We start from the raw sequence: 22,801 nt of genomic DNA, 5'->3' as shown, positions 1-22,801 counted from the left end.
ATTTAGATCACAGCGTGTAACCATCTGTTTTTATATTGAATAATATCTTTTTGTGCTTTGGAACCACATTCCAAGTCTGAAAGCAGTTATTTCTTGTGCGAATCATAACGCTGAATAGCGACAATTTTAGAAGGTATAGGCAGGAATCTGGTTTAGGAGGTATAGGCAGGAATCGATTGTTAGAAGGTATAGATAGATAGGAATCGATAGGAGCTATGTGGAGGATCCTCGTGTAAGGACTCACCTGTGGGTGTGTGGTCAGTAGAGAGGAACCAGAAACGTAAGAGACCTTTTCATAGTGAGACTGGATGATCCAGTTAGAGCTGCCCAGGGCGTACCCAGAACTCAGCGGCGTTACCTGCACTGCGCCAAACAGCTCCTGCAAGAGACGGTAAACATTGCCACAGGGATTAAGGGAAAACCAGAAAATGTACCGTACAATATACTATGGTCAATTCCGGTGTCAGAAAAATTAAATAGAAATTGATCAAGTGAGCGAGTACTGTAATAGCTTCCATAACCACTAGGGGCACCCCTACTCTGTAGTATGAATGGAAGTGCTTGGAGCCAAAGGGTGAGGGGTGGGGTGGGATGCACTAAGCCTTGGGGAGTGATAGAGAGGAGAGAGATAAAGTAGCTGATTGGTTGGTACTCCAGCGGGAGAGGTTTCAAACCAGTGGAAAGGTGGGGACATCGTCCATAGCAACCAAACAGCTTCTACTTGTCATTTTATAGAATGTACTTGATACATGCTACCTCAAAGTTTATTGGGCAACTTTATAAAGTTTAACACATCTCCCCCAAAGGCCTTACAGAGAAGACGGCACTCGGCCGTGGTACTTACGATCTTCTGAGAGTAGCCCACGAGCTGGATCTTGCTGAGCGCGGCATTCACCTCCTGCACGGTGTAACACTTCCTCCACGTGTACACCTCAATGGCGTCCTTCAGAGGGGCCGGCAGCTGCCTAAAGACACCGCAGGTGACTCACCAGCTATACAGCGGCACGGAGCAATGAGCAAACAGCCTTATTATAGCAGCTACATCAGAACATGCTTCAGAGTAGGTAGCGAAAACTGTCCCAAGCCTCTATGGCCCTAAGGGGTCGATTCAGACCCAGACGCTAAGCTGCGCTTTCACGCAGCCAAAAGGGGCCGGGTATGGAAATACCACGATCACACTGTCTGGTGTGAGGACGCCCTCCATGTCTTAGAGAGAGACAGCAGAGCGAACGCACGCCAGTATAAAGACGCCCACTTTTCTTTCTTAGCACACGTCATCTCCAGGAAGTGTGTGATTAATCGGTTACATCGAGAGCCATCGGCGCTGCACGCAGCGCTTGAGGTAGACCCTACCCCACCGCAAGTACTGAAATCAGTGCTGTCTAAAATACAATCAAGTGTACAATGACGCTTCTTTGCTAATTATGGCCACCCATAAAACGCCGTTTATATGCCGACACGCCTGCGTTCACACATTCACTCCCCCGATCACAAGCACCTTCCCGTTACCACTCACAAACGGCACTATATGTCACTCAAAGTAGCTTCCAGTCTGTGTACTACGAGCGCACAATTTCCGAGAGCAGTGAGTGACTCGCGCATGTGCATATTGACTCACGTGCAAATGCGCGATTATCATCCATAGCGTGCGTTCGCAGCTTACCGTCCGGGTCTGAATCAGGCCCTAAGGGTCCAGTCATCTGTTCTGGCGCCTGAAAGTGCTTTGAAAGATCGAGATGACCACTTTTATATCGTTACAGAAATCACATAAAATCACTTTTGCTATATTTCTATTTTCCCCTTTTTAGTAGAAGTTTAGAAAAAATAACATTGGCCCAAAAGGATTATTGCTAATTACTTGTTTGTCCAGCGCAGCACTGTAAGTCCCTCCCTTTCAGATCGCAAATGGCGGTTTGCACCTGAGATTGTGCACGAGTCCATCCCCGGTGCGACCCTCTTGAGACCTCTTTCAGATTGGTGCCCTGACCCGGCAATGCCTGGTCGATGACATCACCGCTGCTGAGCCGGCACTTGGAGATGATCTCATCTCCAAGCGTCGGCTCTCCCTATGCAGCGAACGGGACCCGGGTCACCCGTTCACACTGCACCACGAGCCGGGTTGAACCAGTGTTCAACCCTGCTCGTTACCACAGTTGAGATGCCCGGGATATTTCAACTGGCCCCTTTCACACTGCACAGTAACCCGGGTTGCGGCGTGTTCATGTGCGATAACCCGGGTGGCAGTGTGAAAGGGCGTAGTCACCCACAGACAATGGTAGAATTATTACAGCTGTTGTTATAAGGATATTACAGGTCACCCAGAGGTAGATTTACTAAGTGGCGGGATTTTCAGTGTTATACCGGCGGTTTTGCATCTCGCAGATTTACTAAAGTCAAAAGTGTTGCAATATTGCCGCAAATCATTACTTTACAGGAGAATTCAATATTGAAGAACTAAGCCATAAATCAAGGCCCCCCATACATCAGCAATCTGAGGCAATGACTATAGGCCCCCATACATCAGCAATCTGGGGCAATGACTATAGGCCCCCATACATCAGCAATCTGAGGCAATGACTATAGGCCCCCATACATCAGCAATCTGAGGCAATGACTATAGGCCCCCATACATCAGCAATCTGGGGCAATGACTATAGGCCCCCATACATCAGCAATCTGAGGCAATGACTATAGGCCCCCATACATCAGCAATCTGAGGCAATGACTATAGGCCCCCATACATCAGCAATCTGAGGCAATGACTATAGGCCCCCATACATCAGCAATCTGAGGCAATGACTATAGGCCCCCATACATCAGCAATCTGAGGCAATGACTATAGGCCCCCATACATCAGCAATCTGAGGCAATGACAATAGGCCCCCATACATCAGCAATCTGAGGCAATGACTATAGGCCCCCATACATCAGCAATCTGAGGCAATGACTATAGGCCCCCATACATCAGCAATCTGAGGCAATGACTATAGGCCCCCATACATCAGCAATCTGAGGCAATGACTATAGGCCCCCATACATCAGCAATCTGAGGCAATGACTATAGGCCCCCATACATCAGCAATCTGAGGCAATTACTATAGGCTCCCATACATCAGCAATCTGAAAACCACAATTGAATAATTTGAAGATGTATTGCCCGATGTTAGGATTTGCCAATCTAGCAATCTGCGCCCATACATTACAGAGCTTTTTCAGTGATTTGCAGATCGATTGCAGCAAACACAGATCTTCCAATCTTGAAAGGCTCCATCATTTTACTAGTAACGGTCTGCAAATCTGCTGATCATGTCCATACACAAGCAATCTACAGCCCCAATCCATCTGTGACATCCAACATGTTGGACAATCTGATTGAACAATTCCTATAACTTTTTGGCTGCAATCTGCGATCTGTGAAGCCTCATACATTGCAGATTTTTATACACAATCGATTGCAAATTGCAGAATTGCCACAATCGATTGCTGATGTATGGGGGCCTTTAGTCACTATACCAGGCACACTAGATTAGTACTTTGTCGCAAAAGAATTGGTATGAGTTGCAGATTAAGAATAACGATAGGTGGCAGACGTTATGGCGCGGTCGCTCGTACCAGAGCTCTCTATTTTATCCAGATTAGTGACTGAGTCGCACACAGAAGATATACGAAACGCCAGTAGTACTTTTGTCGCCAGTATGCGAGTAAGATAAATATTTAGTGAAAGTCAGCCAAGTCAAACACTTTGAGGCGCACCAAATGGGGCTATGAGAGAATAGGTACATGTAGGCACATCTGTACATGGGACAAAATATAGTAAGCAGAGAGACTTTGGAGCTCTGTGCACTGTAAAATCCTTCCACTGTGTCATCACATGACATGCAAAGAGAGAACGTGTGTGTGTGACTGGCAGCCATACTTGTCTGCCCTCCAGAGAGATTGTGAAAGGGAGATAAGGATTTGGCGAAAGTCAGTTACAGTAATTAAGTGGCCTATCACGTGCTTGCTCTAAATAAAAAAAAAAAATGAAAAAACAAAAAACAGGTTCTTAACCTACGATTTAAATAAATAAAGAAGCGGTATGTCCTCTACAGCGTGAGTTGACCAGAATCAGGGTTTTAATATTTTCTCTCACGTTTATAGATGTCGACGACATCAGACTGTGCAGTGAGGTTTACAGGCATCGCATCTGCATTAGTGTTTATTTATCTCCTTAAAAACAGTTCTCTCAGAGGCGTCTGCAGAGCGCCCAGATCGATTCTGCAACCTGAGCCAAGATGACAACCTTGAAAGGAGTGTTTAGCGCTAACAGGGCAGGAGCCACAGGACGGCAGAGATAAATGGCTTTCTCCAGCATTAATACAGATGCTGGTCGCGGTTAATCCTCCAGCGTTTACAATACTGCACGGTTATCATGAAATAATGAGAGCAATAGAAAGACGGCATTATACACGCATTGGCTGGCCAGGTTAGTACATGCAGAGGTCTCGTAGACATCTGCACTACGCCTGATGAGAATTTTAATTTGGTAGAAAATCCCGACCACTCTTATCAATTATGGACAGACCGTGTTGCGAATGTATTTCACGGTTCCCATGTACAGACTCTAAAAGCCTGTGGTGCTCAAATACAGATGAATAGGAGGGTGTAGCCTTAAGTGCACCTGTGTACCACACAGCGGAGGCAGCCATTTTGTGCACTGAACCAATATTCAAAATACAAATGTGTAGGAAAATGGATATTCTAACCTTCACAAGGGTATATGTAAAAAAGTTTCCTCACATTGCTAAGAGTAATAGATATTAGTAATTGCGTGTAGCTTAGTTATTTTCCTCACTATACGTGGTTATTCTCTTTTATCAGACATTTTAGGCTCTGAACAGCTTCCTGAAGCCCAATAAGAGAGTTATACTGCAATGCAGCCCCCCACACACAGTGATCCCACTCTGGGCACAACCTCCGACTGACTGGATCAGTGAGCAAGTTCACCGACACCAAGTGTCGTGTCAACCAATCATGTCACAAGCTCATTGTATTGCAGCCGCAGCGATCACTTGGCATAGCTTTCCACCATGTCTGATAAATGCTCATTAAGTTCTATTAGTGACTGTTTTGGAAACATTAGATGGTTTGGCCGATTTGGTCAAACTGGACAGGTAGAGCTCCTGCACGGGCAGCTTTAGTATGATGTGCATAGGAAGAAAGGCGTTCCCCCGTTTTTAACGAAGACCTGCAATCTTGTTAAATACAGGCTTGCAGGCAGTATAGCAAATAGATCGCAAACTCGAATCTTCTCACCATCAGGCAAAGTGGGAAGTACTTTTTATGAAAAAGATGCAGTTTGCTGATTTACTAAGATTCAAGATTTCAATCTCAGGTGAGATTACAGCAAACTCGCTTAGAAATTGACGTTTTAAACACTCCGCCTCCTGAGCTGCGAGTTTTCTAGAAACATAACAGATCGCACGGACCTGACAGGAGCTTCTCTGGCACGTGCGGCAGTAAGTGGCTTAACACCCGCCGGGCTTGACGTCTAATTAGGAACACAGTATAGGAGGGTCGGTGGATTGCCACATTGACGGCTTCCCTTGATTTGAATATTGGCTTTGTGAAACTCTGGGACATTGTGGACACTGGAGTCACCCTCATTACTGAACGACTACCACAGCCTCTAGGCACATTTAGATTTGTCTTTATTTTGATACATTAATAACCGGTTACTATAACGAGTATGCCAATTTTTCTCATGTTTGTCACTTTATGGTCTGCGTAATGCAGCGTAACTCATTCACAGTATTTTAATCAATGATCTATTCCATATTTGCCGATTGGAGATGTTTGCCCGGTGTAAGAGTGGGCGCTGCCACATTTTCTTGCAGCCAGTATTTCTGAATCAGGGGGTGTAACTACCGTGAGTGCAGGGAGCGGGGTCGCTATGGGGCCCGGAGGCGCCTCTCCCGGCACACGTACCAGCCAAACACAGGGAGAGACTGATAAGTCACATTTAATTAATAAATGGAAGATCTATTACAACAGTAAAATGACACAAACGATTCCTATCTGAAGAAAGAGAAGCTGCCCCTATAAATGCCGAGGGTGTCTTCTGCATTAGCTGCTATTACCTATAGTTACTTTTCCTTACAGGAGTCTAGGAGAAGAGAAGTTGTAGAGAGGTAACAAAAGACTGTCATACATTAGCGTTATTATTATAGAGCGCAGAATAATGTCTCCCGAATCCGCGTAGGGACCTCATTAGCTAGACTGGATCAGCAAATAATAGTCTTACTGGTCTGGATGAAGGGGAGAATATGAGGGGGCCATCGCTGAGCAATCTCCTGCCTGGTACAGATCCCAGTAACAGCAGGAGAACAAGCGCTGCAAATCCTAAATAGGCCGCAGTCAGTACTGGAAGAACCGTGCACCGTGCTGCAGTGGGACAGCCGCCTGCTCGGTATGTGCCCGCTATAACCCCGGTGTGGTTAAAGACGCTAGTAGGCACCAGATCCACTGTTATAAGCTTAGTGTTCTACCTCTTAGCACAGTGGTCGGGGAACAGGGGTAAATTACCCCATGAGGTAAAAATGAAATTCCTGGGGGTAATGGACGGACAGCCGGGCATGCATATTTATTATTCTATAATATAGAATGATTCATATGCATGCCCGGCTGTGCCGCAGGGAGGCTCTAAGCCAGACGCCCGCTGAGATGTTATTACCAGCGGGCGCCCGGCTCCTTCCCTGCAGCGCCGCGTTAGCCGGAGTTCTCTTCTGAACTCCAGCTTCCGGCTCTCTCCATGCGCACTATGGAAGAGACGTCATGAGGTCTCTCCCATAGGTCCCGAGGAGCAGCCGGGCGGACAGAACGGCGGCGGATGCAGGAGCGGGGATTAAGGTAAGTGTTTTGTTTTAGTACAAGCGGCACTACAGGGGCATTATATGGGGGCACTACTACAGGGGCATTATATGGGGGCACTACTACGGGGCATAACTATGGGGCACTACTACAGGGGCATAACTATGGGGGCACTATTACAGGGGCATAACTATGGAGGCACTACTACAGGGGCATAACTATGGAGGCACTACTACAGGGGCATAACTATGGGGGCACTACTACAGGGGCATTATATGGGGGCACTACTATATGATTTCCTTCCTTTCAAATCAAGGGGGTAACGTCGGCGTATCTAAATATATTTTGGGGTAAAAGGTAAAAAAGTTCCCTGACCCCTGTCTTAGTCAATGTCAGGGTTCTCCTCACATACAGAAGTGTGACTATAAGACATGTACCAACCAATGCGTTTAATAACACTATTAAACTTTTCAAGATAATTTAAAGATCTTTATCTGGTTTAGGCTGAGATAACATGAGTTAGGGCAATACCTGGGCACCCTGCACCTGTCACATCCGATGCAGTTCCTCTTTCCTGCCTGGGGTGTTGCTCTCTGGTGCTTCTAGCACACTCTGCTCTGTGTGACAGAGCGCCTGCTAGATACAGGCCAGCCGAGAGGCAGATCTCTGGCTCCTTCAGCTCTAATTTTATTGCAATACATGAGCACAGGCCTTACTGTACTTGTGCAATGCACACCATCTCTCCTCCGCTCCGCCTCTACAGGTGAGGCGGAGAAATCTTAATGCGCCTACATATTATAGTCTTCAAAAGGGCCATAATGCAACAGACACCACAGGAGATGCTGTACGTACACAGTGCACCCGGAAAGTATTCACAGCGCTTCACTTTTTCCACATTTTGTTATGTTACAGCCTTATTCCAAAATGGAATAAATTCATTTTTGTCCTCAAAATTCTACACCAAATAACCCATAATGACAACATGTAAAAAGTTTTTTGCAAATTTAATTTAAAAAACCCCCCAAAAACTAAGAAATCACATGTACATAAGTATTCACAGCCTTTGCTCAGTACTTTGTTGATGCACCTTTGGCAGCAATTACACCCTCTAGTCTTTTTGAATATGATGCCACAAGCTTGGCACACCTATCTTTGGGCAGTTTCGCCCATTCCTCTTTGCAGCACCTCTCAAGCTCCATCAGGTTGGATGGGAAGCGTCGGTGCACAGCCATTTTCATATCTCTCCAGAGATGTTCAATTGGATTCAAGTCTGGGCTCTGGCTGGGCCTCTCAAGGACATTCACAGAGTTGTCCTGAAGCCACTCCTTTCATATCTTGGCTGTGTGCTTAGGGTCGTTGTCCTGCTGAAAGTCACCCCAGTGAGGTCAAGAGCGCTCTGGAGCAGGTTTTCATCCAGGATGTCTCTGTACATTGCTGTATTCATCTTTCCCTCTATCCTGACTAGTCTCCCAGTTCCTGCTGCTGAATAACATCCCGACAGCATGATGCTGCCACCACCATACTTCACTGTAGGGATGGTATTGGCCTGGTGATGAGCGGTGCCTGGTTTCCTCCAAACATAACGCATGGCATTCACGCCAAAGAGTTCAATCTTTGTCTCTCATGGTCTGAGAGTCCTTCAGGTGCATTTTGGCAAACTCCAGGCAGGCTGCCATGTGCTTTTTACTAAGGAGTGACTTTCGTCTGGCCACTCTACCATACAGGCCTAATTGGTGGATTGCTGCAGAGATGGTTGTCCTTCTGGAAGGTTCTCCTCTCTCCACAGAGGAATGCTGTATCTCCGGCAGAGTGACCATCGGGTTCTTGGTCATCTCCCTGACTAGGGCCCTTCTCCCCCGATTGCTCAGTTTAGGCGGCCGGCCAACTCTAGGAAGAGTCCTGGTGGTTTCGAACTTCTTCCATTTACGGATGATGGAGGCCACTGTGCTCATTGGGACCTTCAAAGTAGCAGATATTTTTCTGTACCCTTCCCCAGATTTGTGCCTCGAGACAATCCTGTCTCGGAGGCCTACAGACAATTCCTTGGACTTCATGCTTGGTTTGTGCTCTGACATGCACTGTCAAGTGTGGGACCTTATATAGACAGGTGTATGCCTTTCAAAATCATGTCCAATCAACTGAATTTACCACAGGTGGACTCCAATTAAGCTGTAGGAGCATCTCAAGGATGATCAGTGGAAACAGGATGCACCTGAGCTCAATTTTAATCTTCATGGCAAAGGCTGTGAATACTTATGTACATGTGATTTCTCAGGGTTTTTTTTTTTAATGAGATTTGCAAAAAACTAAAAAAAAAAAACTGTTTACACGTTGTCATTATGGGGTATTCTGTGTAGAATTTTGAGGACAAAAATGAATATATTCCATTTTGGAATAAGGCTGTAACATAACAAAATGTGGAAAAAGTGAAGCGTTGTGAATACTTTCCGGATGCGCTGTACATATAATGGCCGTGCCATGCCATGCCATCACAGTGCTGAAGGTGTACATACTTTATTGTTGTATGGGCCATTAATGGAAACCTCAGGAATATAATATATATGCTTCCAAATAGATGTCTCCCATCGACTGTCCTGATACTCTGCCTTGTTACTCATTTATTCCGCATGGGGTACAACAAAATAATAAAGGATGCAGTGTGTGCCCGATGCATTGCATCTACAATGTAGCCCCCCCAACAATATAGGCCTTTATACATTAAGATACACTTCTTGCCTATTCTCCCGTGAGTGTCTGGGAGACTCACAAAGTTTTGGGGAGCCCCCACGACTCCTGGGAGAGCAGTTCCACACACTTACAAGCTGCTGTTAAAGGCTCAGGGCCAGCATTTGTTTTTCTGTGCAGCACACGGGGAAAACTCTTTACAAAGCCACATCGCAATACGGACAGCGCTAAACCCCGACACTACACAATGCAGCTAGTAATTACCTCTGCACTTCCTTGTGCTTCCACATGGTGGCAGACTGGGCCTTCGGAACACGCTCAATGAAGTTAACCAGTTCTTCCATTAGGAGCCTGAAATAGAACAATGAAGTATGGTGAACTGAGATAGGGGCTGTGTGCAGGAATAGAGCAGTGCCCAAGAAGCCATACAGAGAAGAGATGGGCCTTAGCTTCTGTACCTTATGTTACGTGCACATGATACATTTTAAAGAACAATATTATCCATAACGCTACACAACTTAATTATAAAGAGCAACTTAGAGCGCACGTCACCTACACACAGAGAAGGATGTATTTTGTAGGGGGCTGAAACTATATCCCAACATAAAGGGCCTCATTTCGGTGAACGGACAGGATACATTTTATAAGCAGAAAGCAGCCGCTCCCCAATCTGAGCAGGCGACACCTACAAATAACATATGGGAGAACGTGGCCTGTATTGCAAATTATAATGATTTTATGAATGGGTAAAACATCCGTGACTATAAATAGATCCGAGGCTGTAGGGAGAGTGTTTTCACACAGGTCTTCTAATATGCGTCACAGCACAAGAGTTTACAATTTAGAGGAGATAAATTATTTTGAGCAGGACTCGAGATCTGGTCATGCGTGGGGTGCATCTGATATATCTATGGCATGCACTGGGAACCATAACTTAACCAGGACAGGTCTCTGGGAGAGGCACGACTGAAGGTCACCGAGTGGCTGCAAGGTGTATTTTACGCTTCAGCACTGAAATATGCCCAGGGAGCAGTGTGTTCCAGGAATGCGTACTTATTAATGCATTTATCTCTGTCATCAGGATGAGGCTGCCAGACATGGTGCCACATGAGAGGGAGGAAAGAGGCACAGCTGGTGTCTCATAATCAAGATGGCTGCTGCCTCTATAACTAGGCTGATCAATATTTAACAAAAAAAAAAAAAAATTCTCAAATTTGTAGTCTTGTATTAGGATGTCAAGTGGAATAATCACAATTAATAGTAACCAGAAGAGTGCTTAAAATACATGCTGTATCCTGGATAATATGTGCGCCAAAAAAAATACAGAAAAAAAAAAAAGAATAAGAATGATAAATTCATATTATATACATACATACATATATATATATATATATATATATATATATATATATATATAGTGTGTGTACTTTTTTGTCAATTCCGCACTCTCTTTGGAGAGATTAGTGCTGGGGTGCAACATCAAGTTGTGGTAGATCCAAAGAACCACCAATATACAAAATATTTTTAGGGGTGCACTCACCAGACTTCATACAAGAGCTCAAAAAGACAGCTTTATTCCATAGAACGCTAATCCAACGTTTCGGTCCTCTTGGGACACCTTGACAAAGGTCCCAAGAGAACCGAAACGTTGGATTAGCATTCTATGGAGTAAAGCTGTCTTTTTGAGCTCTTGTTTGAAGTCTGGTGAGTGCACCCCTAAAAATATTTTGTATATGTGTGTGTAGATATACAAAATAATAATTTAAAAAAAAAATACAGAAAAAAAAAAAAAAAAAAAGAGAATTATAATGATAAATGTGTGTTTAGGCCTATAAAATATAATACAAAAATAAATACAGTATAAAAAGAATTATAATAAATAAATATGTGTGTGTGTAGATATATAAAATAAATAAATAGAGAAATGGAGAAACTGAGCCTTCTGCAAACATTCTGGGGCAAATGTAACCAAAGTGCAAATTCTGCGATTTTTTATTTTTTTTTTAAGCCAAAATCACGGTGGTTTTTGCCCTTAGAAAAAAATAAATGGCGCATTTGAATCCTGCGACAAAACTGCCACAAAAGCTGCGCTTCTGTCAAATCGGGACCTATTACATTTGCCCCATGCCCTTCTTCAGATGAAGGTATATTGGCCTTTTAAACAGGACAATGAGAAGAGACAATGACAACGCCAGTGATTGATTACGTCCACAAACTGGCAGCTCCCAATGTCCTCACGGGATTGATGCATTTTTAAAGGAAAGACGACAAAAGCAAAACCCCTTTAATGGAGTTAGAGTCTTCAATAGGTTTAACAATCGTCAGTTCCGTTGCATTAACTACAGAGCGACCAGGACATTTCACATCCATGAAGAGGGAGTGATACAATGAACAGGGACTAAACAGGAAACAGAGTTCTGCAATGTTCTCCTTCCGGCCTGCGGCTTTACCTGCCAATCTGCACTGTGGGCTCGGTGGCGTAGACTGTGCCGGTAAATCCAGTGTGCTCGGTGATGTACGGCAATGCCATCATACAGTGATAGTTAGAGATTAGGATCACATCTACAGTAGACAGATCTATGAGCTGCGTCTGAAAGCAGAGAGGAGCATATTAAACAGGTCTGTACGGCAGAGCCCGGCTGCCGCGTGCGTCTCATGCCACCCAGACGGGCAAGAGAGGACATTTACAATGGAGGACCCCTCTCCCCTCCTACACACATTCAATCTCAGACACATGCAGGCTTGTACAATCCTAGGTAAGAGATAAAATGATCTGTCGAGTCAGCGCCCGTAATTAGAAGGGCACAGTCATGAATAGAGACCTCCCGAGGGGGGCATGGTGTTTAAGGGGCTACACCTCAAAAGCTATTGGAGGTACAGAGCTGAAATTTGGCACGGACAGGTAGAACGGTCGCTCAGTGCTGCATGCCGAAATTCAGGGCAAAAATCATGAGGATTTGGGAGTAATCTAAGGTTCCAAGTGTCAGTTTTTTCTGACATTCCCACTTTAGGATGTCATAATTCAGGGTACAGGGCGAATTTAGACTTGGGGTTTGTTCTGTTAGGTGGCTATTGTTCCAGGGTAGGTGCTTTTGAGATTCGGGTAAATTAGAAAGTTACAGGTTTTAAACTATTACCTCACAAATGCGCCATTACAGAGATAGGAAGCTTCAACTTGCACAGCCTCAGTAGGAGCCTCCAGCAGGTGCACTCACTGTGGCTTCACCTGGGTGCACCAAGATGGCAGGTCAGTGCGTGCGTTAGCGGCGGCGGAGAACCGCTGACGGTGTGGCAGTTAGCCAGGTGGGGACCGGCAGCGGTGCGGGCATTAGTGGCATCAATGCCGGCGCAGCGGTGCGATGTTGGCGGCAGGTCTTTGACAGCCATTCTGCAGAGTTCGGAAGCGGTGACTATTTAAAAAAATGGAGCCTCAGCGCTATCTTTGAAATTCAAGGATGGCCGCCGTGAGCCAATGACGCGTCTTCATCGCCCCGCCCCCTCAGCTGGCTTATATAAGCCAGCGCGAGGAGGCGGCATGGCAGTTCGGTGGCGGGGAGGCAGCAGTGAAGAGCTGCCGGACAAAGACGACGCCGGAAGTCCTAGTGGGCGGCGGCCATGTAAAAGAGCTGACACTGGCTGCCGCCCACTAGGTGAAAAGGACACAGAAGCCCTAGGAGGTGGCAACCGCGCAAAAGAGCAAATTGGCTGCCACCCCTAGGTGAAGCCGTAGAAGCCCTGGCGGGTTGGCGCCGAAGCCCTGGCAGGTTGGCGCCCGCCAGGCGAAGATGCCGAAGTCCTGGGGTGGCGGGAGCCATGAAAAAGACCTTAAAGGCTGCCGAAGTCCAGGTAAAGACGCCGAAGCCCTGGCGGGTTGGCGTCTGCCAGGCGAAAAAAAACTACGAGGTCCTGGGGTGGCGGCGGCCACGGTAAATAGCTTGAAGGCCGCCGCCCTCCAGGTGAAGGTGTAGGTAAATAAATATAAAAAAACGGTGTAATCTGTTTATTTTAATATTTCTTTTACAGGTACCAGTGGGCCCTTAATGCCCCGCTTGCTGGTACTTGTGGTTCTCCAAGTACCAGCATGCAGGGGAGGCTTGCTGGGACCTATAGTTTACCAGCAAAAGACAATATTCTTTAAAATGCAACACATTACACAGTCAACTTGGCACCCACCGCCAAGGGGTGCCGGGGATAGCCACGGGCCAACACGGATCCCGGCCTGTGCTGGCGAGTGGTCAGGCTTGATGTTTCGGCTGGAGAACCCAGTGAAAGGGCTCCTCTGGTTGTGGCATTAGCCCCCCCGCTAAAAAAAAAAATTGGTGCTGGATCTGGACAATACAGGGGGACACTACGCATTTTTTCCCCCCCTGTATTTCCACAACCAGCTCAGAGCCCAGTGCTGGTTGCGCTGAATACAGGGGACCCCTACGTCGTTTGTCCCCTGTATTTTGCCAACCAGTACCGCAGTCAAGAGGCAGGGGCTGGTGGATAGTCCTGGCCTGGGCTGACTAGCGGTCAGGGTTAATGCTTCGGCCGGTGAACCGGTGGCATTATCCCCCCACTAGAAAGAGCTCGGTGCTGGTTATGGAAAATACAGGGGACCCCTATGTTTTCTGTCCCCTGTATTTCCAAAGCCAGGACTGGCTCAGCTGAGCCCAGTACTGGTTGTGCTAAATATAGGGGACCCCTATGCCTCTTGTCCCCTGTATTTTCACAACCAGGACTGGCAGTGAAAAGCCCGGGGCTTGTTGTGCTGCGAGTGGGGGGGCGGCATTTCCTTTTTAATTTTTTTTATTTTACACATATTCAATTTTTAACATAGATGCATAGATAGATCTCACTAATACATCCATGCTTCTGTGTCTTATTTTATTTTCTCAAATGCATGCCCAGCGCCAGTGAGCCCCTCTGTCGCCCGCTGATGCCCCTATGCACTGCCCCGCTAATGCCCCTGTGTCATGCCCCACTGCTGCTGCCGCTGCCCTGTACTCCTGCAGCTATCTCTCCCTGTGCACCCCCAAAACTCTTGTGTGCCGGCCTTCCTCCTGTACCATTTTGCTGCCCTTCTCCCCTGCAGGTGGCCTGGTTTGCTCCTCCAAACCCTGATAGTTAGTAAGTTTTAAAAAAGCAATGAAATTCCATAGACAAAAAACCTTACGGTGGGCATGATCTGAAATTTCACAAAACCTATTGAATTTCTGACACTGAAACTTAAAAAAGCAATGAAATTCTGACGCCTTAATAGAAGTGTTCCTTGCCCAATACAGATATGGTATGCCATCACACCCTGTGGTTAAATGCAGATTCAGCACTCTCACAGAGAGAGATTGCTGTCACTCACAAAATGGTGGAGCTGCTAATTCACAGAATTGTGTGCTCACTGGAATACACACATGCAGACTATGCAAATGAGGTCTGAGCAGAAGATAGAGCTGCGCAGATGGGACAAGAGTGGTGTGGATGGTGGGGAGGAGACAGAGCAGAGTGGATGGGTTAGACAGAAAGGAGTGTAAAAAGGGGGGGGGAGAAGATTAAGCAGCACAGAGGAGGGTGGGGGTGGGAGCCAAAGTGATGCAGATGGGTGGAAAACAGTGTGGCACGGTTTGGGGGAAAAAAGCGACATGAATGGGGTGTACAGCGTGGCATGAACATGGGAAGACAGAGCAGTGCAGATGGGTAAAGACAGATTTGTGCGGATGAGGGAATACAGACTAGCACAAATGGGAGAACACACAACAGTAGGGACTGGGGAAGACAGATCAGTGCAGATGGGGAGGAAGACAGTGGTGCAGATGGAGGAAGAAAGAGTGCCACAGATGAGAGGAAGACAGAGCGGTGTGGCTGGGGGGAAGGCACTGGTACAAATAGAAGGAAACAGAGTGGCACGGATGCAGGAAGACAGGACGGTGCAGATGGGGAAAGACAGATGGTGCAGGTGAGGGAATAAAGAACTAGCACAATTAGGAGACCACACAGATGCAGGGATTGGGGAAGATAGAGCACAATGGAGGCGCAGATAGTGTACATGCATAGACAGAGTATGATAGTTTTAGAAATTAGGGAGCTGAATGTGTATTCTCAATTAGATGGATGTATGGAGTGAGAAGGATGTTGGAACCCAGTGGAATTGTTGTGGTGAATGAATAGGAAGATTATGGGCACTGAGTGAGATGTGTGTGCCACATAACTGCTCAGAACTCAGTTGCATAGACTACATGTGTGTATTCCAATGAGCACACAATTCTGTGAATTAGCAGCTCCACCATTTTTGTGAGTAACAGCAATCTCACTCTGTGAGGGTGCTGAATCTGCAGTTAACCACAGGGTGTGATGGCATACCATATCTGTATTGCGCAAGTAACACTTCTATTAAGGCGTCAGCCTTAATGATCGGAATTTCATTGCTTTTTTAAGTTTCAGTGGCAGAAATTCAATAGGTTTTGTGAAATTTCAGATCATGTCTAAGCAGCCTAAATGGGACATGTGAACACGTAAGGTTTTTTTCGTCTATGGAACAATGAATTATACAGAAATACTTTTTTTCTACTCACCTCTTACATGCCAGCTGGGCAACCAGAAATATCCAGCATTGTTTATTAATGAGAACATGAATATCCCAGGTTAGTCAGCACATCCACAGGAAAAGTTCATTGAACAAACCTGGTCTTTGCTACATGTTAACATATACAGAAGCCCACACAGTACCCAAGCTGAGTGATTGGTCTCATCTATAAAGCACCATCACTTACTTCAGGAAGACAGAATTCTGGCACCGAGTCTACGAACACCCGACCGGAACAGTCCTTCAGCTCCTAAAGAGACAGAGATTATCATTACCCTATGCAGACAGTTGCAGGCTAAAGGAACAGTAAGCGGAGGGAAACCATCATGTGGGAGGCAGTGACCTGTACACATATTATTCTTTGACTGAGGACAAGGCTGCATGTGACAGGTGCAGTGACATGATATGAGGAGAGTAATGGGAGCAGCAGGAAGTCACAGGGTGAGAGTTATATAGTGGGAGAAGCAGGGTCCCCCAGCAGCACAGAGTATATCAGGAGATGAGTGATGTGTTAGTGAGGACAGGGCTGCATGTGACAGGGGCAGTGACATGATGTGAGGAGGGGAATGGGGGCAGCAGGAAGCCACAGACTGAGAGTTACATAGTGGAAGGAGCAGGGTCACCAGCAGCACAGAGTATATCAGGAGATGAGTGATGTGTCAGTGAGGACAGGGCTGCATGTGACAGGGGCAGTGACAGGATGTGAGGAGGGGAATGGAGGCAACAGGAAGCCAAAGACAGAGATATATAGTGGAAGGAGCAGGACCCGCAGCAGCACAGAGTATATCAGGAGATGAGTGATGTGTTGGTGAGGACAGGGCTGCATGTGACAGGGGCAGTGACATGATGTGAGACATGAGCCCCCTTTTCAATTTCGATCAGTTGATAGAACTAAGATGGTCAGACACAGGTCAATCTGTCAGTCATCAAAAATATAGGATCAAAGTTTAAATTCACCCCACAAAAGGGAGCCACATTGGACAAGACCTGGCATTTGGGCTGCTCAGGTGAGGAGTGGGTGATCACTTCTGGCATAAGAGGGGCCCGTTGGTGAGGTGGGACGAAGACCACATGAACAGGGCAGTACCAGGCAGACTTGGAGTATATGCCATACCTTCTCAAACTGGGTGTTGCCATCTTTTAAGACCCAGCCGGGCAACTTGGACAAGCGGGTGCTGAAAGACAGCGAAACTAAATATAGGACTTTATGTTGCAAATGAAAATACATTTGTAAGAACGGCTTATCGCGCCTTTATTTACACATAACTATTAAGTAGAATAGATCAGTACAGGTCATTTACAAACATATTTGCCTTCACCATGTATGTGACAATATTAAATATTTTGCCCTATACATTGTATTGACAAATTTTAAACATTGCTATCCAGTAGTTAAATTATAGATTAAAAGAAATTGATAGAACATTTGGCAATAAGTCTATGGAAAGATGCATATAGATATTAATAAGTTAGATTCTATACATATGCCACGCCTACTCAGGAGTATGGATCCCATCGTGCAATGACAAGCCTCGATCAGGACGAAACAGCGTATAGGTGGAAATTCGCTAATGATCTTAAAAAAATGGCATGAACGCCCCCGGCTGCCATGTAAACGCCAATTCCCAGAAGTCTGTTCTTCTAAAAAAAGGAATCGGTCATTTGTGCCTTGGGAGCAGATTACACAATGCCAACTCTTCTCATTAGATTGGACTAATAAAAAAATAAATATATCTTTACATTTGATTGCAGACTGGAAGATTTAAAGATGATTTAAGCCGACACCATCAAAATAAAAGTAGTCTCTGTGAGCCATCCCTCCCTAACATGCAGGGTTGAGGGGCTAATTGACATTAAAAAGACGCCATAATATACTGTAAAATCTTTCACCTGTAATAATGTTCTGTGTCTGGGACCGTCTATTCAGACAGCTTAAATCATATACAGTTCCGTAGACGTCAGGGTAAGGGAGTGATTGACAACCGGTTCAGACATGAATGGTGGTAGGAATTGCACCGGTTATTATAGACCAGAGGCAAAAATTAAAAGCCGTTATAGGGCCTTGCTGATACAAAAATGGGATTTTGGTACCTACCTGTAAATCCTTTTCTCTGATTCCACAGGGGACACTGGAGGTGCTTACGCTGGGGTATAGAGGCGTGGATAACTGGAGCTGGCACTTTAAATAATTTAGAAGTGTGAAGCTCCTCCCCCTCTATGCCCCACCAGCCCTCAGTTTAGAAAATGAAGGCAGAGAGGAGATGGAGAACAAGCGGAGTAAAAAAGGGAGAGAAGAACACACAATAACTGAATCATACAACATACGGAACAAGCCGAACAGGCAGGCTAAGAGCACAGAGGTGGGCGTCCAGTGTCCCCTGTGTAATCAGAGAAAAGGATTTACCGGTAGGTAGCAAAATCCCATTTTCTCTTTCATCCACTAGGGGACACTGGAGGTGCTTACGCTGGGGACGTCCCAAAGTTTTCCCCACGGGCGGGAGCGCTCTGTGGTGCCTGCAGGCGGCCAAAACGGGATGCCGACATAGCAAACGTATCAAATTTGTAAAATCTGACAAACGTGTGAACTGAAGACCAAGTGGCCGCACGGCACAACTGTGACGTGGAGGCTCCTCTACTGGCCGCCCATGACGCACCCACAGAACGTGTGGGATGAGCTGAAATAGACGAAGGAGGCCAACGGTCGGCACTAACATAAGCCTGATGAATAGTCAGCCGGATCCAACGTGCCTGGATGCTGGCCAACCCATGCGAACAGCATCATAGAGGACAAAAAGCGGCTCGGACTACGGAGGGACGCTGTCCTGGCAACATAGATCCGGAGAGCCCGAACCACATCCAAGGTAGAAGGACCACCAGAGTCCTCCACCAACGACGTACCACAATAGGCTGATTAATATGAAAAGCCGACACTACCTTGGGAAGGAAGGCGGCTACCGTCCGGAGTTCTGCCCTATTGGCATGAAACACAAGGTAATGGTGGCTTATAGGACAGAGCACCCAATTCCGAAACCCTACGAGCCGAAGCGAGAGCCAAGAGGAGGACCATCTTCCAAGACCTTCTCCAAAGGTTCAAACATGGGCGACTGAAGAAACAGAAGCACCAAGCTAAGGTCCCAGGGAGCTATTGGAGGTACTAAAGGAGGCTGCACGCGCAAGACCCCTTGAAGAAACGTCTGCACCTCAGGAATGAGGGCCAATTTCCTTTGAAAGAAAATGGAGAGGGCAGAAACCTGCACCTTTAAGGTTCCCAGACGAAGGCCAGAATCCAGACCCATCTGAAGGAAAAGCAAAAAACCAGGACAACCTAGATGGAAGAGCCTGACTGGAACACCGTGAGATATAAGCACGCCAGATGCGATAATGCGCAGCTGAAACTGGCTTCCTGGCGCGTAGCATGGTGGGAATAACCGTGTCTGGGATGCCTTTGCGTCTTAGGATATCGGTTTCAAGAGCCACCCCTTTAAACGCAGCTGCACTAAGTTGTGGTGTATGAAAAGTCCCTGCTGTAGAAGATCCGGGCGCAGAGGAAGGGGCCACTGATCGTCCAACAACTTCTCCAAGGCCAGTTTGGAGCCACGAGAATTACAGAGGCTGTCTCTTGTTTTATCCTTTCTAAAAGACGAGGAAGAAGCGGAATCGGTGGAAAAATGTAAACGAAGTCGTAGATCCACGGACTTGTCAAAGCGTCTACTGCTTCCGCCTGCGGATCTCGACTTGACATGTATAATGGGAGCTGATGATTCAATCGTGATGCCATGAGGTCCACCTGAGGACATCCCCATTGACGTATCAGCGCGTTGAACACGTCTGGATGAAGCTGCCATTCATACTGGTTCTCGGCCCACCGGAGGATCTGAGTTACTTCTCGCATAGCCATGCGACTCCGAGTCCCTCCTTGGCGGTTGATGTAAGTGACGGCCGTCGCGTTGTCGGACTGAACTCTTACCGGACGAGTCTTTTAAAATTCTGTTGCCTCTATCAGAGCATTGTAAATCGCTCTGAGTACCAATACATATATGGGCCACTTCTGTTCTAGAGGGGACCATCGACCCTGAAAGTAATAATCGAGGACTACTGCTCCCCATCCTCGAAGGCTGGCATCCGTTGTTACGATGATCCAGTCCCACATGCCAAATCTTCTGCCTGCTAACAGATTGTTGGATTGTGTCCACCAAAGAAGGGCTACTCTGGTAACCGGGCTCAGACGGATCTGTCGATGTAGAAGCAGATGAGACCCTGACTCCTGTGTTAGCAGGTCCAGCTGAAATACCCTGGAGTGGAACCGGCCAATCTGTAGCGCTTCGCAAGCAGCTACCATCTTCCCCAAGAGATGAAGACAAAGAAGCATTGACACCTTCTTTGGTCTGAGGACCAGTTGAACCAATAACTGGATATCCCTGGCCTTGTCTGTTGGAAGAAAAATCCTCCGTGATTTCGTATCCAATATCATGCCCAGAAACAGAAGTTTCCGGGACAGACTGAGATTCGACTTCTTGAAGTTGATTATCCAACAGTGTTGGATTAGAGTGAAATATGTCAGTAAGGCATGATCTGATAGAAGAGACACCGATGGAGCCTTGAGTAACAGGTCGTCCAAATAAGGGATTATGGGCCTGATTCAGACCCACTCGCGAGCGGCTGTCCGCTCGCAAGTGGGTCGATGGTCTGCACTGAGCATGCGCACGACGGAGGGAGCTCCGTCGTGCGCATGCGCCAGACGCGACGAGCGAAGGACTTTCCTTCGCTCGTTGTGTCTGATCAAAGGGGGCGTGCTGTCGATGTTGATTGACAGCACGCCCCCTTTGGAGGGCGTGCCTCCCTGACGGGGGCGTTCCCAAGGGAACGCCTACCGTCAGAAGCCGGCCCACTGACATCACTAGTGATGTCAGTGGGAGTGATTTTGGCTCTGATAGAGCCAAAATCACTCCGGGCCTTGCGGTTGAAATCCTCAACCGCAGGCTCCGGCTCGCAGTGGCGATGGTCACGACCATCGCGGCCATCAAACTGCACGCTCGTACAGGCTGTGGGTGGTGACCCACAGCTTTACGAGCGTCCAGGAGGACGCTCCATAATTATGGAGGGCGGCCCTCATTCAGAGCGTGCGCTCTGCTCAGAGCGTACGGCTCTGAATGAGGGCCAATGTTCACTCCTGATGACCGAAGGAGAGCGACCATGACTGACATGAGTTTGGTGAATATGCGGTGAGCCGAGGATAACCCGAACTGCAATGCCCGAAACTGATAATGATCTTTCAATATGGCAAAACGCAGAAAGGTCTGGTGTGGTTCCCAGATGGGAACATGGAGATAGGCATCCTTGAAATCCAGGGATAATAGGAACTCCCCTGGTTCCAAGCTCGCTATGACTGCCATTTTGAAACGATACATCTTCAGATAGAGGTTCAAGGACTTGAGGTTTAAGATGGGCCCTGACCGAGCCATCCGGCTTGGGTACTAAAAACAGGCTTGAGTAAAATCCCATACCTCTTTGATGTTCCGGAACCGGAAATAGCGCAGACGATACCACTAGAGACTGGATAGCCTCCTGTAGAACCCTGGCCCCGTCTACAGGTGTTGGCAAACTTGTAGTGAAGAACCGAGGTGGAGGGGGGACTTCGAAGTCTATTCGGAACCCCAGGGAAATTAGTCTGCGGATCCACGGGTCTGTAGAGGTCTGGTGGTTCCAAACTTGTTGAAAGTTCTGCAGACGGGCTCCCACTGCAGAAGGTACCAGGTGGGACGGAAGACAGTCATGCCACCTGTTTTTTTTTTTTTTCGCTGGTTTAGGCTCTGGTCTACGTGCAACCATGTGTGTACGACCTCTACCCCTGCCGTCTAGTTTGCGTTGGAGCACCTCTGGCTCTACCACGAAAGGAATGAGGCGCATGAAAGGAATGAAACGAAGGTCCATTGTAAGATCTTCTGGGGGTCGGAGCAGTTGACGGGAGGAAGGAAGACTTACCCCCCCGTGGACTGGAATATCCAATTGGCTAATTCTGGGCCAAAGAGCATATCGCCAGTGAATGGTAAACCCTCCACCGCACACTTAGATTCTGCATCCGCATGCCAAGTGCGCAACCAGAGGGCTCTGCGCCCCGAAATAGAAGAAGCGGATATGCGAGCACTAATCTGACTGATATCTTTTGAAGTTTCGCCCAAGTAAACTGCAGACTCACATATGTGTTCTGCAAGTAGACGTAACTCTGCTCTAGGAGGTACCAGAGTCCAAACCGGTAATCAACTGGTCAGCCCAGCCGACCACTGCCTTGTTAACCCAAGTGGTAACAAGGGTGGGTCTAAGTTGAGCACCCGCTGCAGTATAAATAGATCTTAGCGTTGTCTCCAACTTACAATCCGAAGGATCTTTTAGTACTGTAGCTCCTGGTACTGGGAGTGCTGTTTTCTTAGAGAGACGGGAGACGGACGCATCTACTGGAGGAAGCGTTTCCCACTTGTCCATCATGGATGATGGAAAAGGGTAGCTAGATGGAAACCGGCGCGGAATTTGGAACCATTTATCCGGTTGTTTCCAGGCCACTGAGAGCTGCTGTTGAAGTTGCAGTGAGAACGGAAAAACCACCGAGCTCTTTGTTCATGAAATAATTCACACTCCTGGGATGCAGGAATTACATCCTCAGGTAAATTCAGTGTTTTTTCAAACCGCCAAAATTAGAGATTCCACCCC

The 22,801-nt window shown here is 47.0% G+C and overlaps 1 protein-coding gene across 1 annotated transcript in view; it reads right to left on the bottom strand.

Moving 5' to 3' along the window:
- Positions 1–22,801, bottom strand: part of INTS9 (integrator complex subunit 9) — a 64,335-nt gene that overhangs the window by 36,856 nt on the left and 4,678 nt on the right. The window contains exons 3-8 of the mRNA XM_088447528.1: positions 17,211–17,271; positions 16,284–16,346; positions 11,985–12,124; positions 9,799–9,885; positions 845–965; positions 245–379 (exon numbers count right to left, since the gene is read on the bottom strand). Of these exons, the coding sequence (XP_088303654.1) occupies positions 245–379; positions 845–965; positions 9,799–9,885; positions 11,985–12,124; positions 16,284–16,346; positions 17,211–17,271 (607 nt within the window). The remainder of the gene's footprint in view (positions 1–244; positions 380–844; positions 966–9,798; positions 9,886–11,984; positions 12,125–16,283; positions 16,347–17,210; positions 17,272–22,801) is intronic.

This window comes from Taudactylus pleione, unplaced genomic scaffold (genome assembly GCF_031769625.1).
Source record: "Taudactylus pleione unplaced genomic scaffold, aTauple2 ptg000434l, whole genome shotgun sequence".
In the NCBI taxonomy this organism is placed as follows: Eukaryota; Metazoa; Chordata; class Amphibia; order Anura; family Myobatrachidae; genus Taudactylus; species Taudactylus pleione.
The sequence above is the reverse complement of the archived record's forward strand: the minus strand, read 5'-3'. Positions and strand labels throughout refer to the sequence as shown.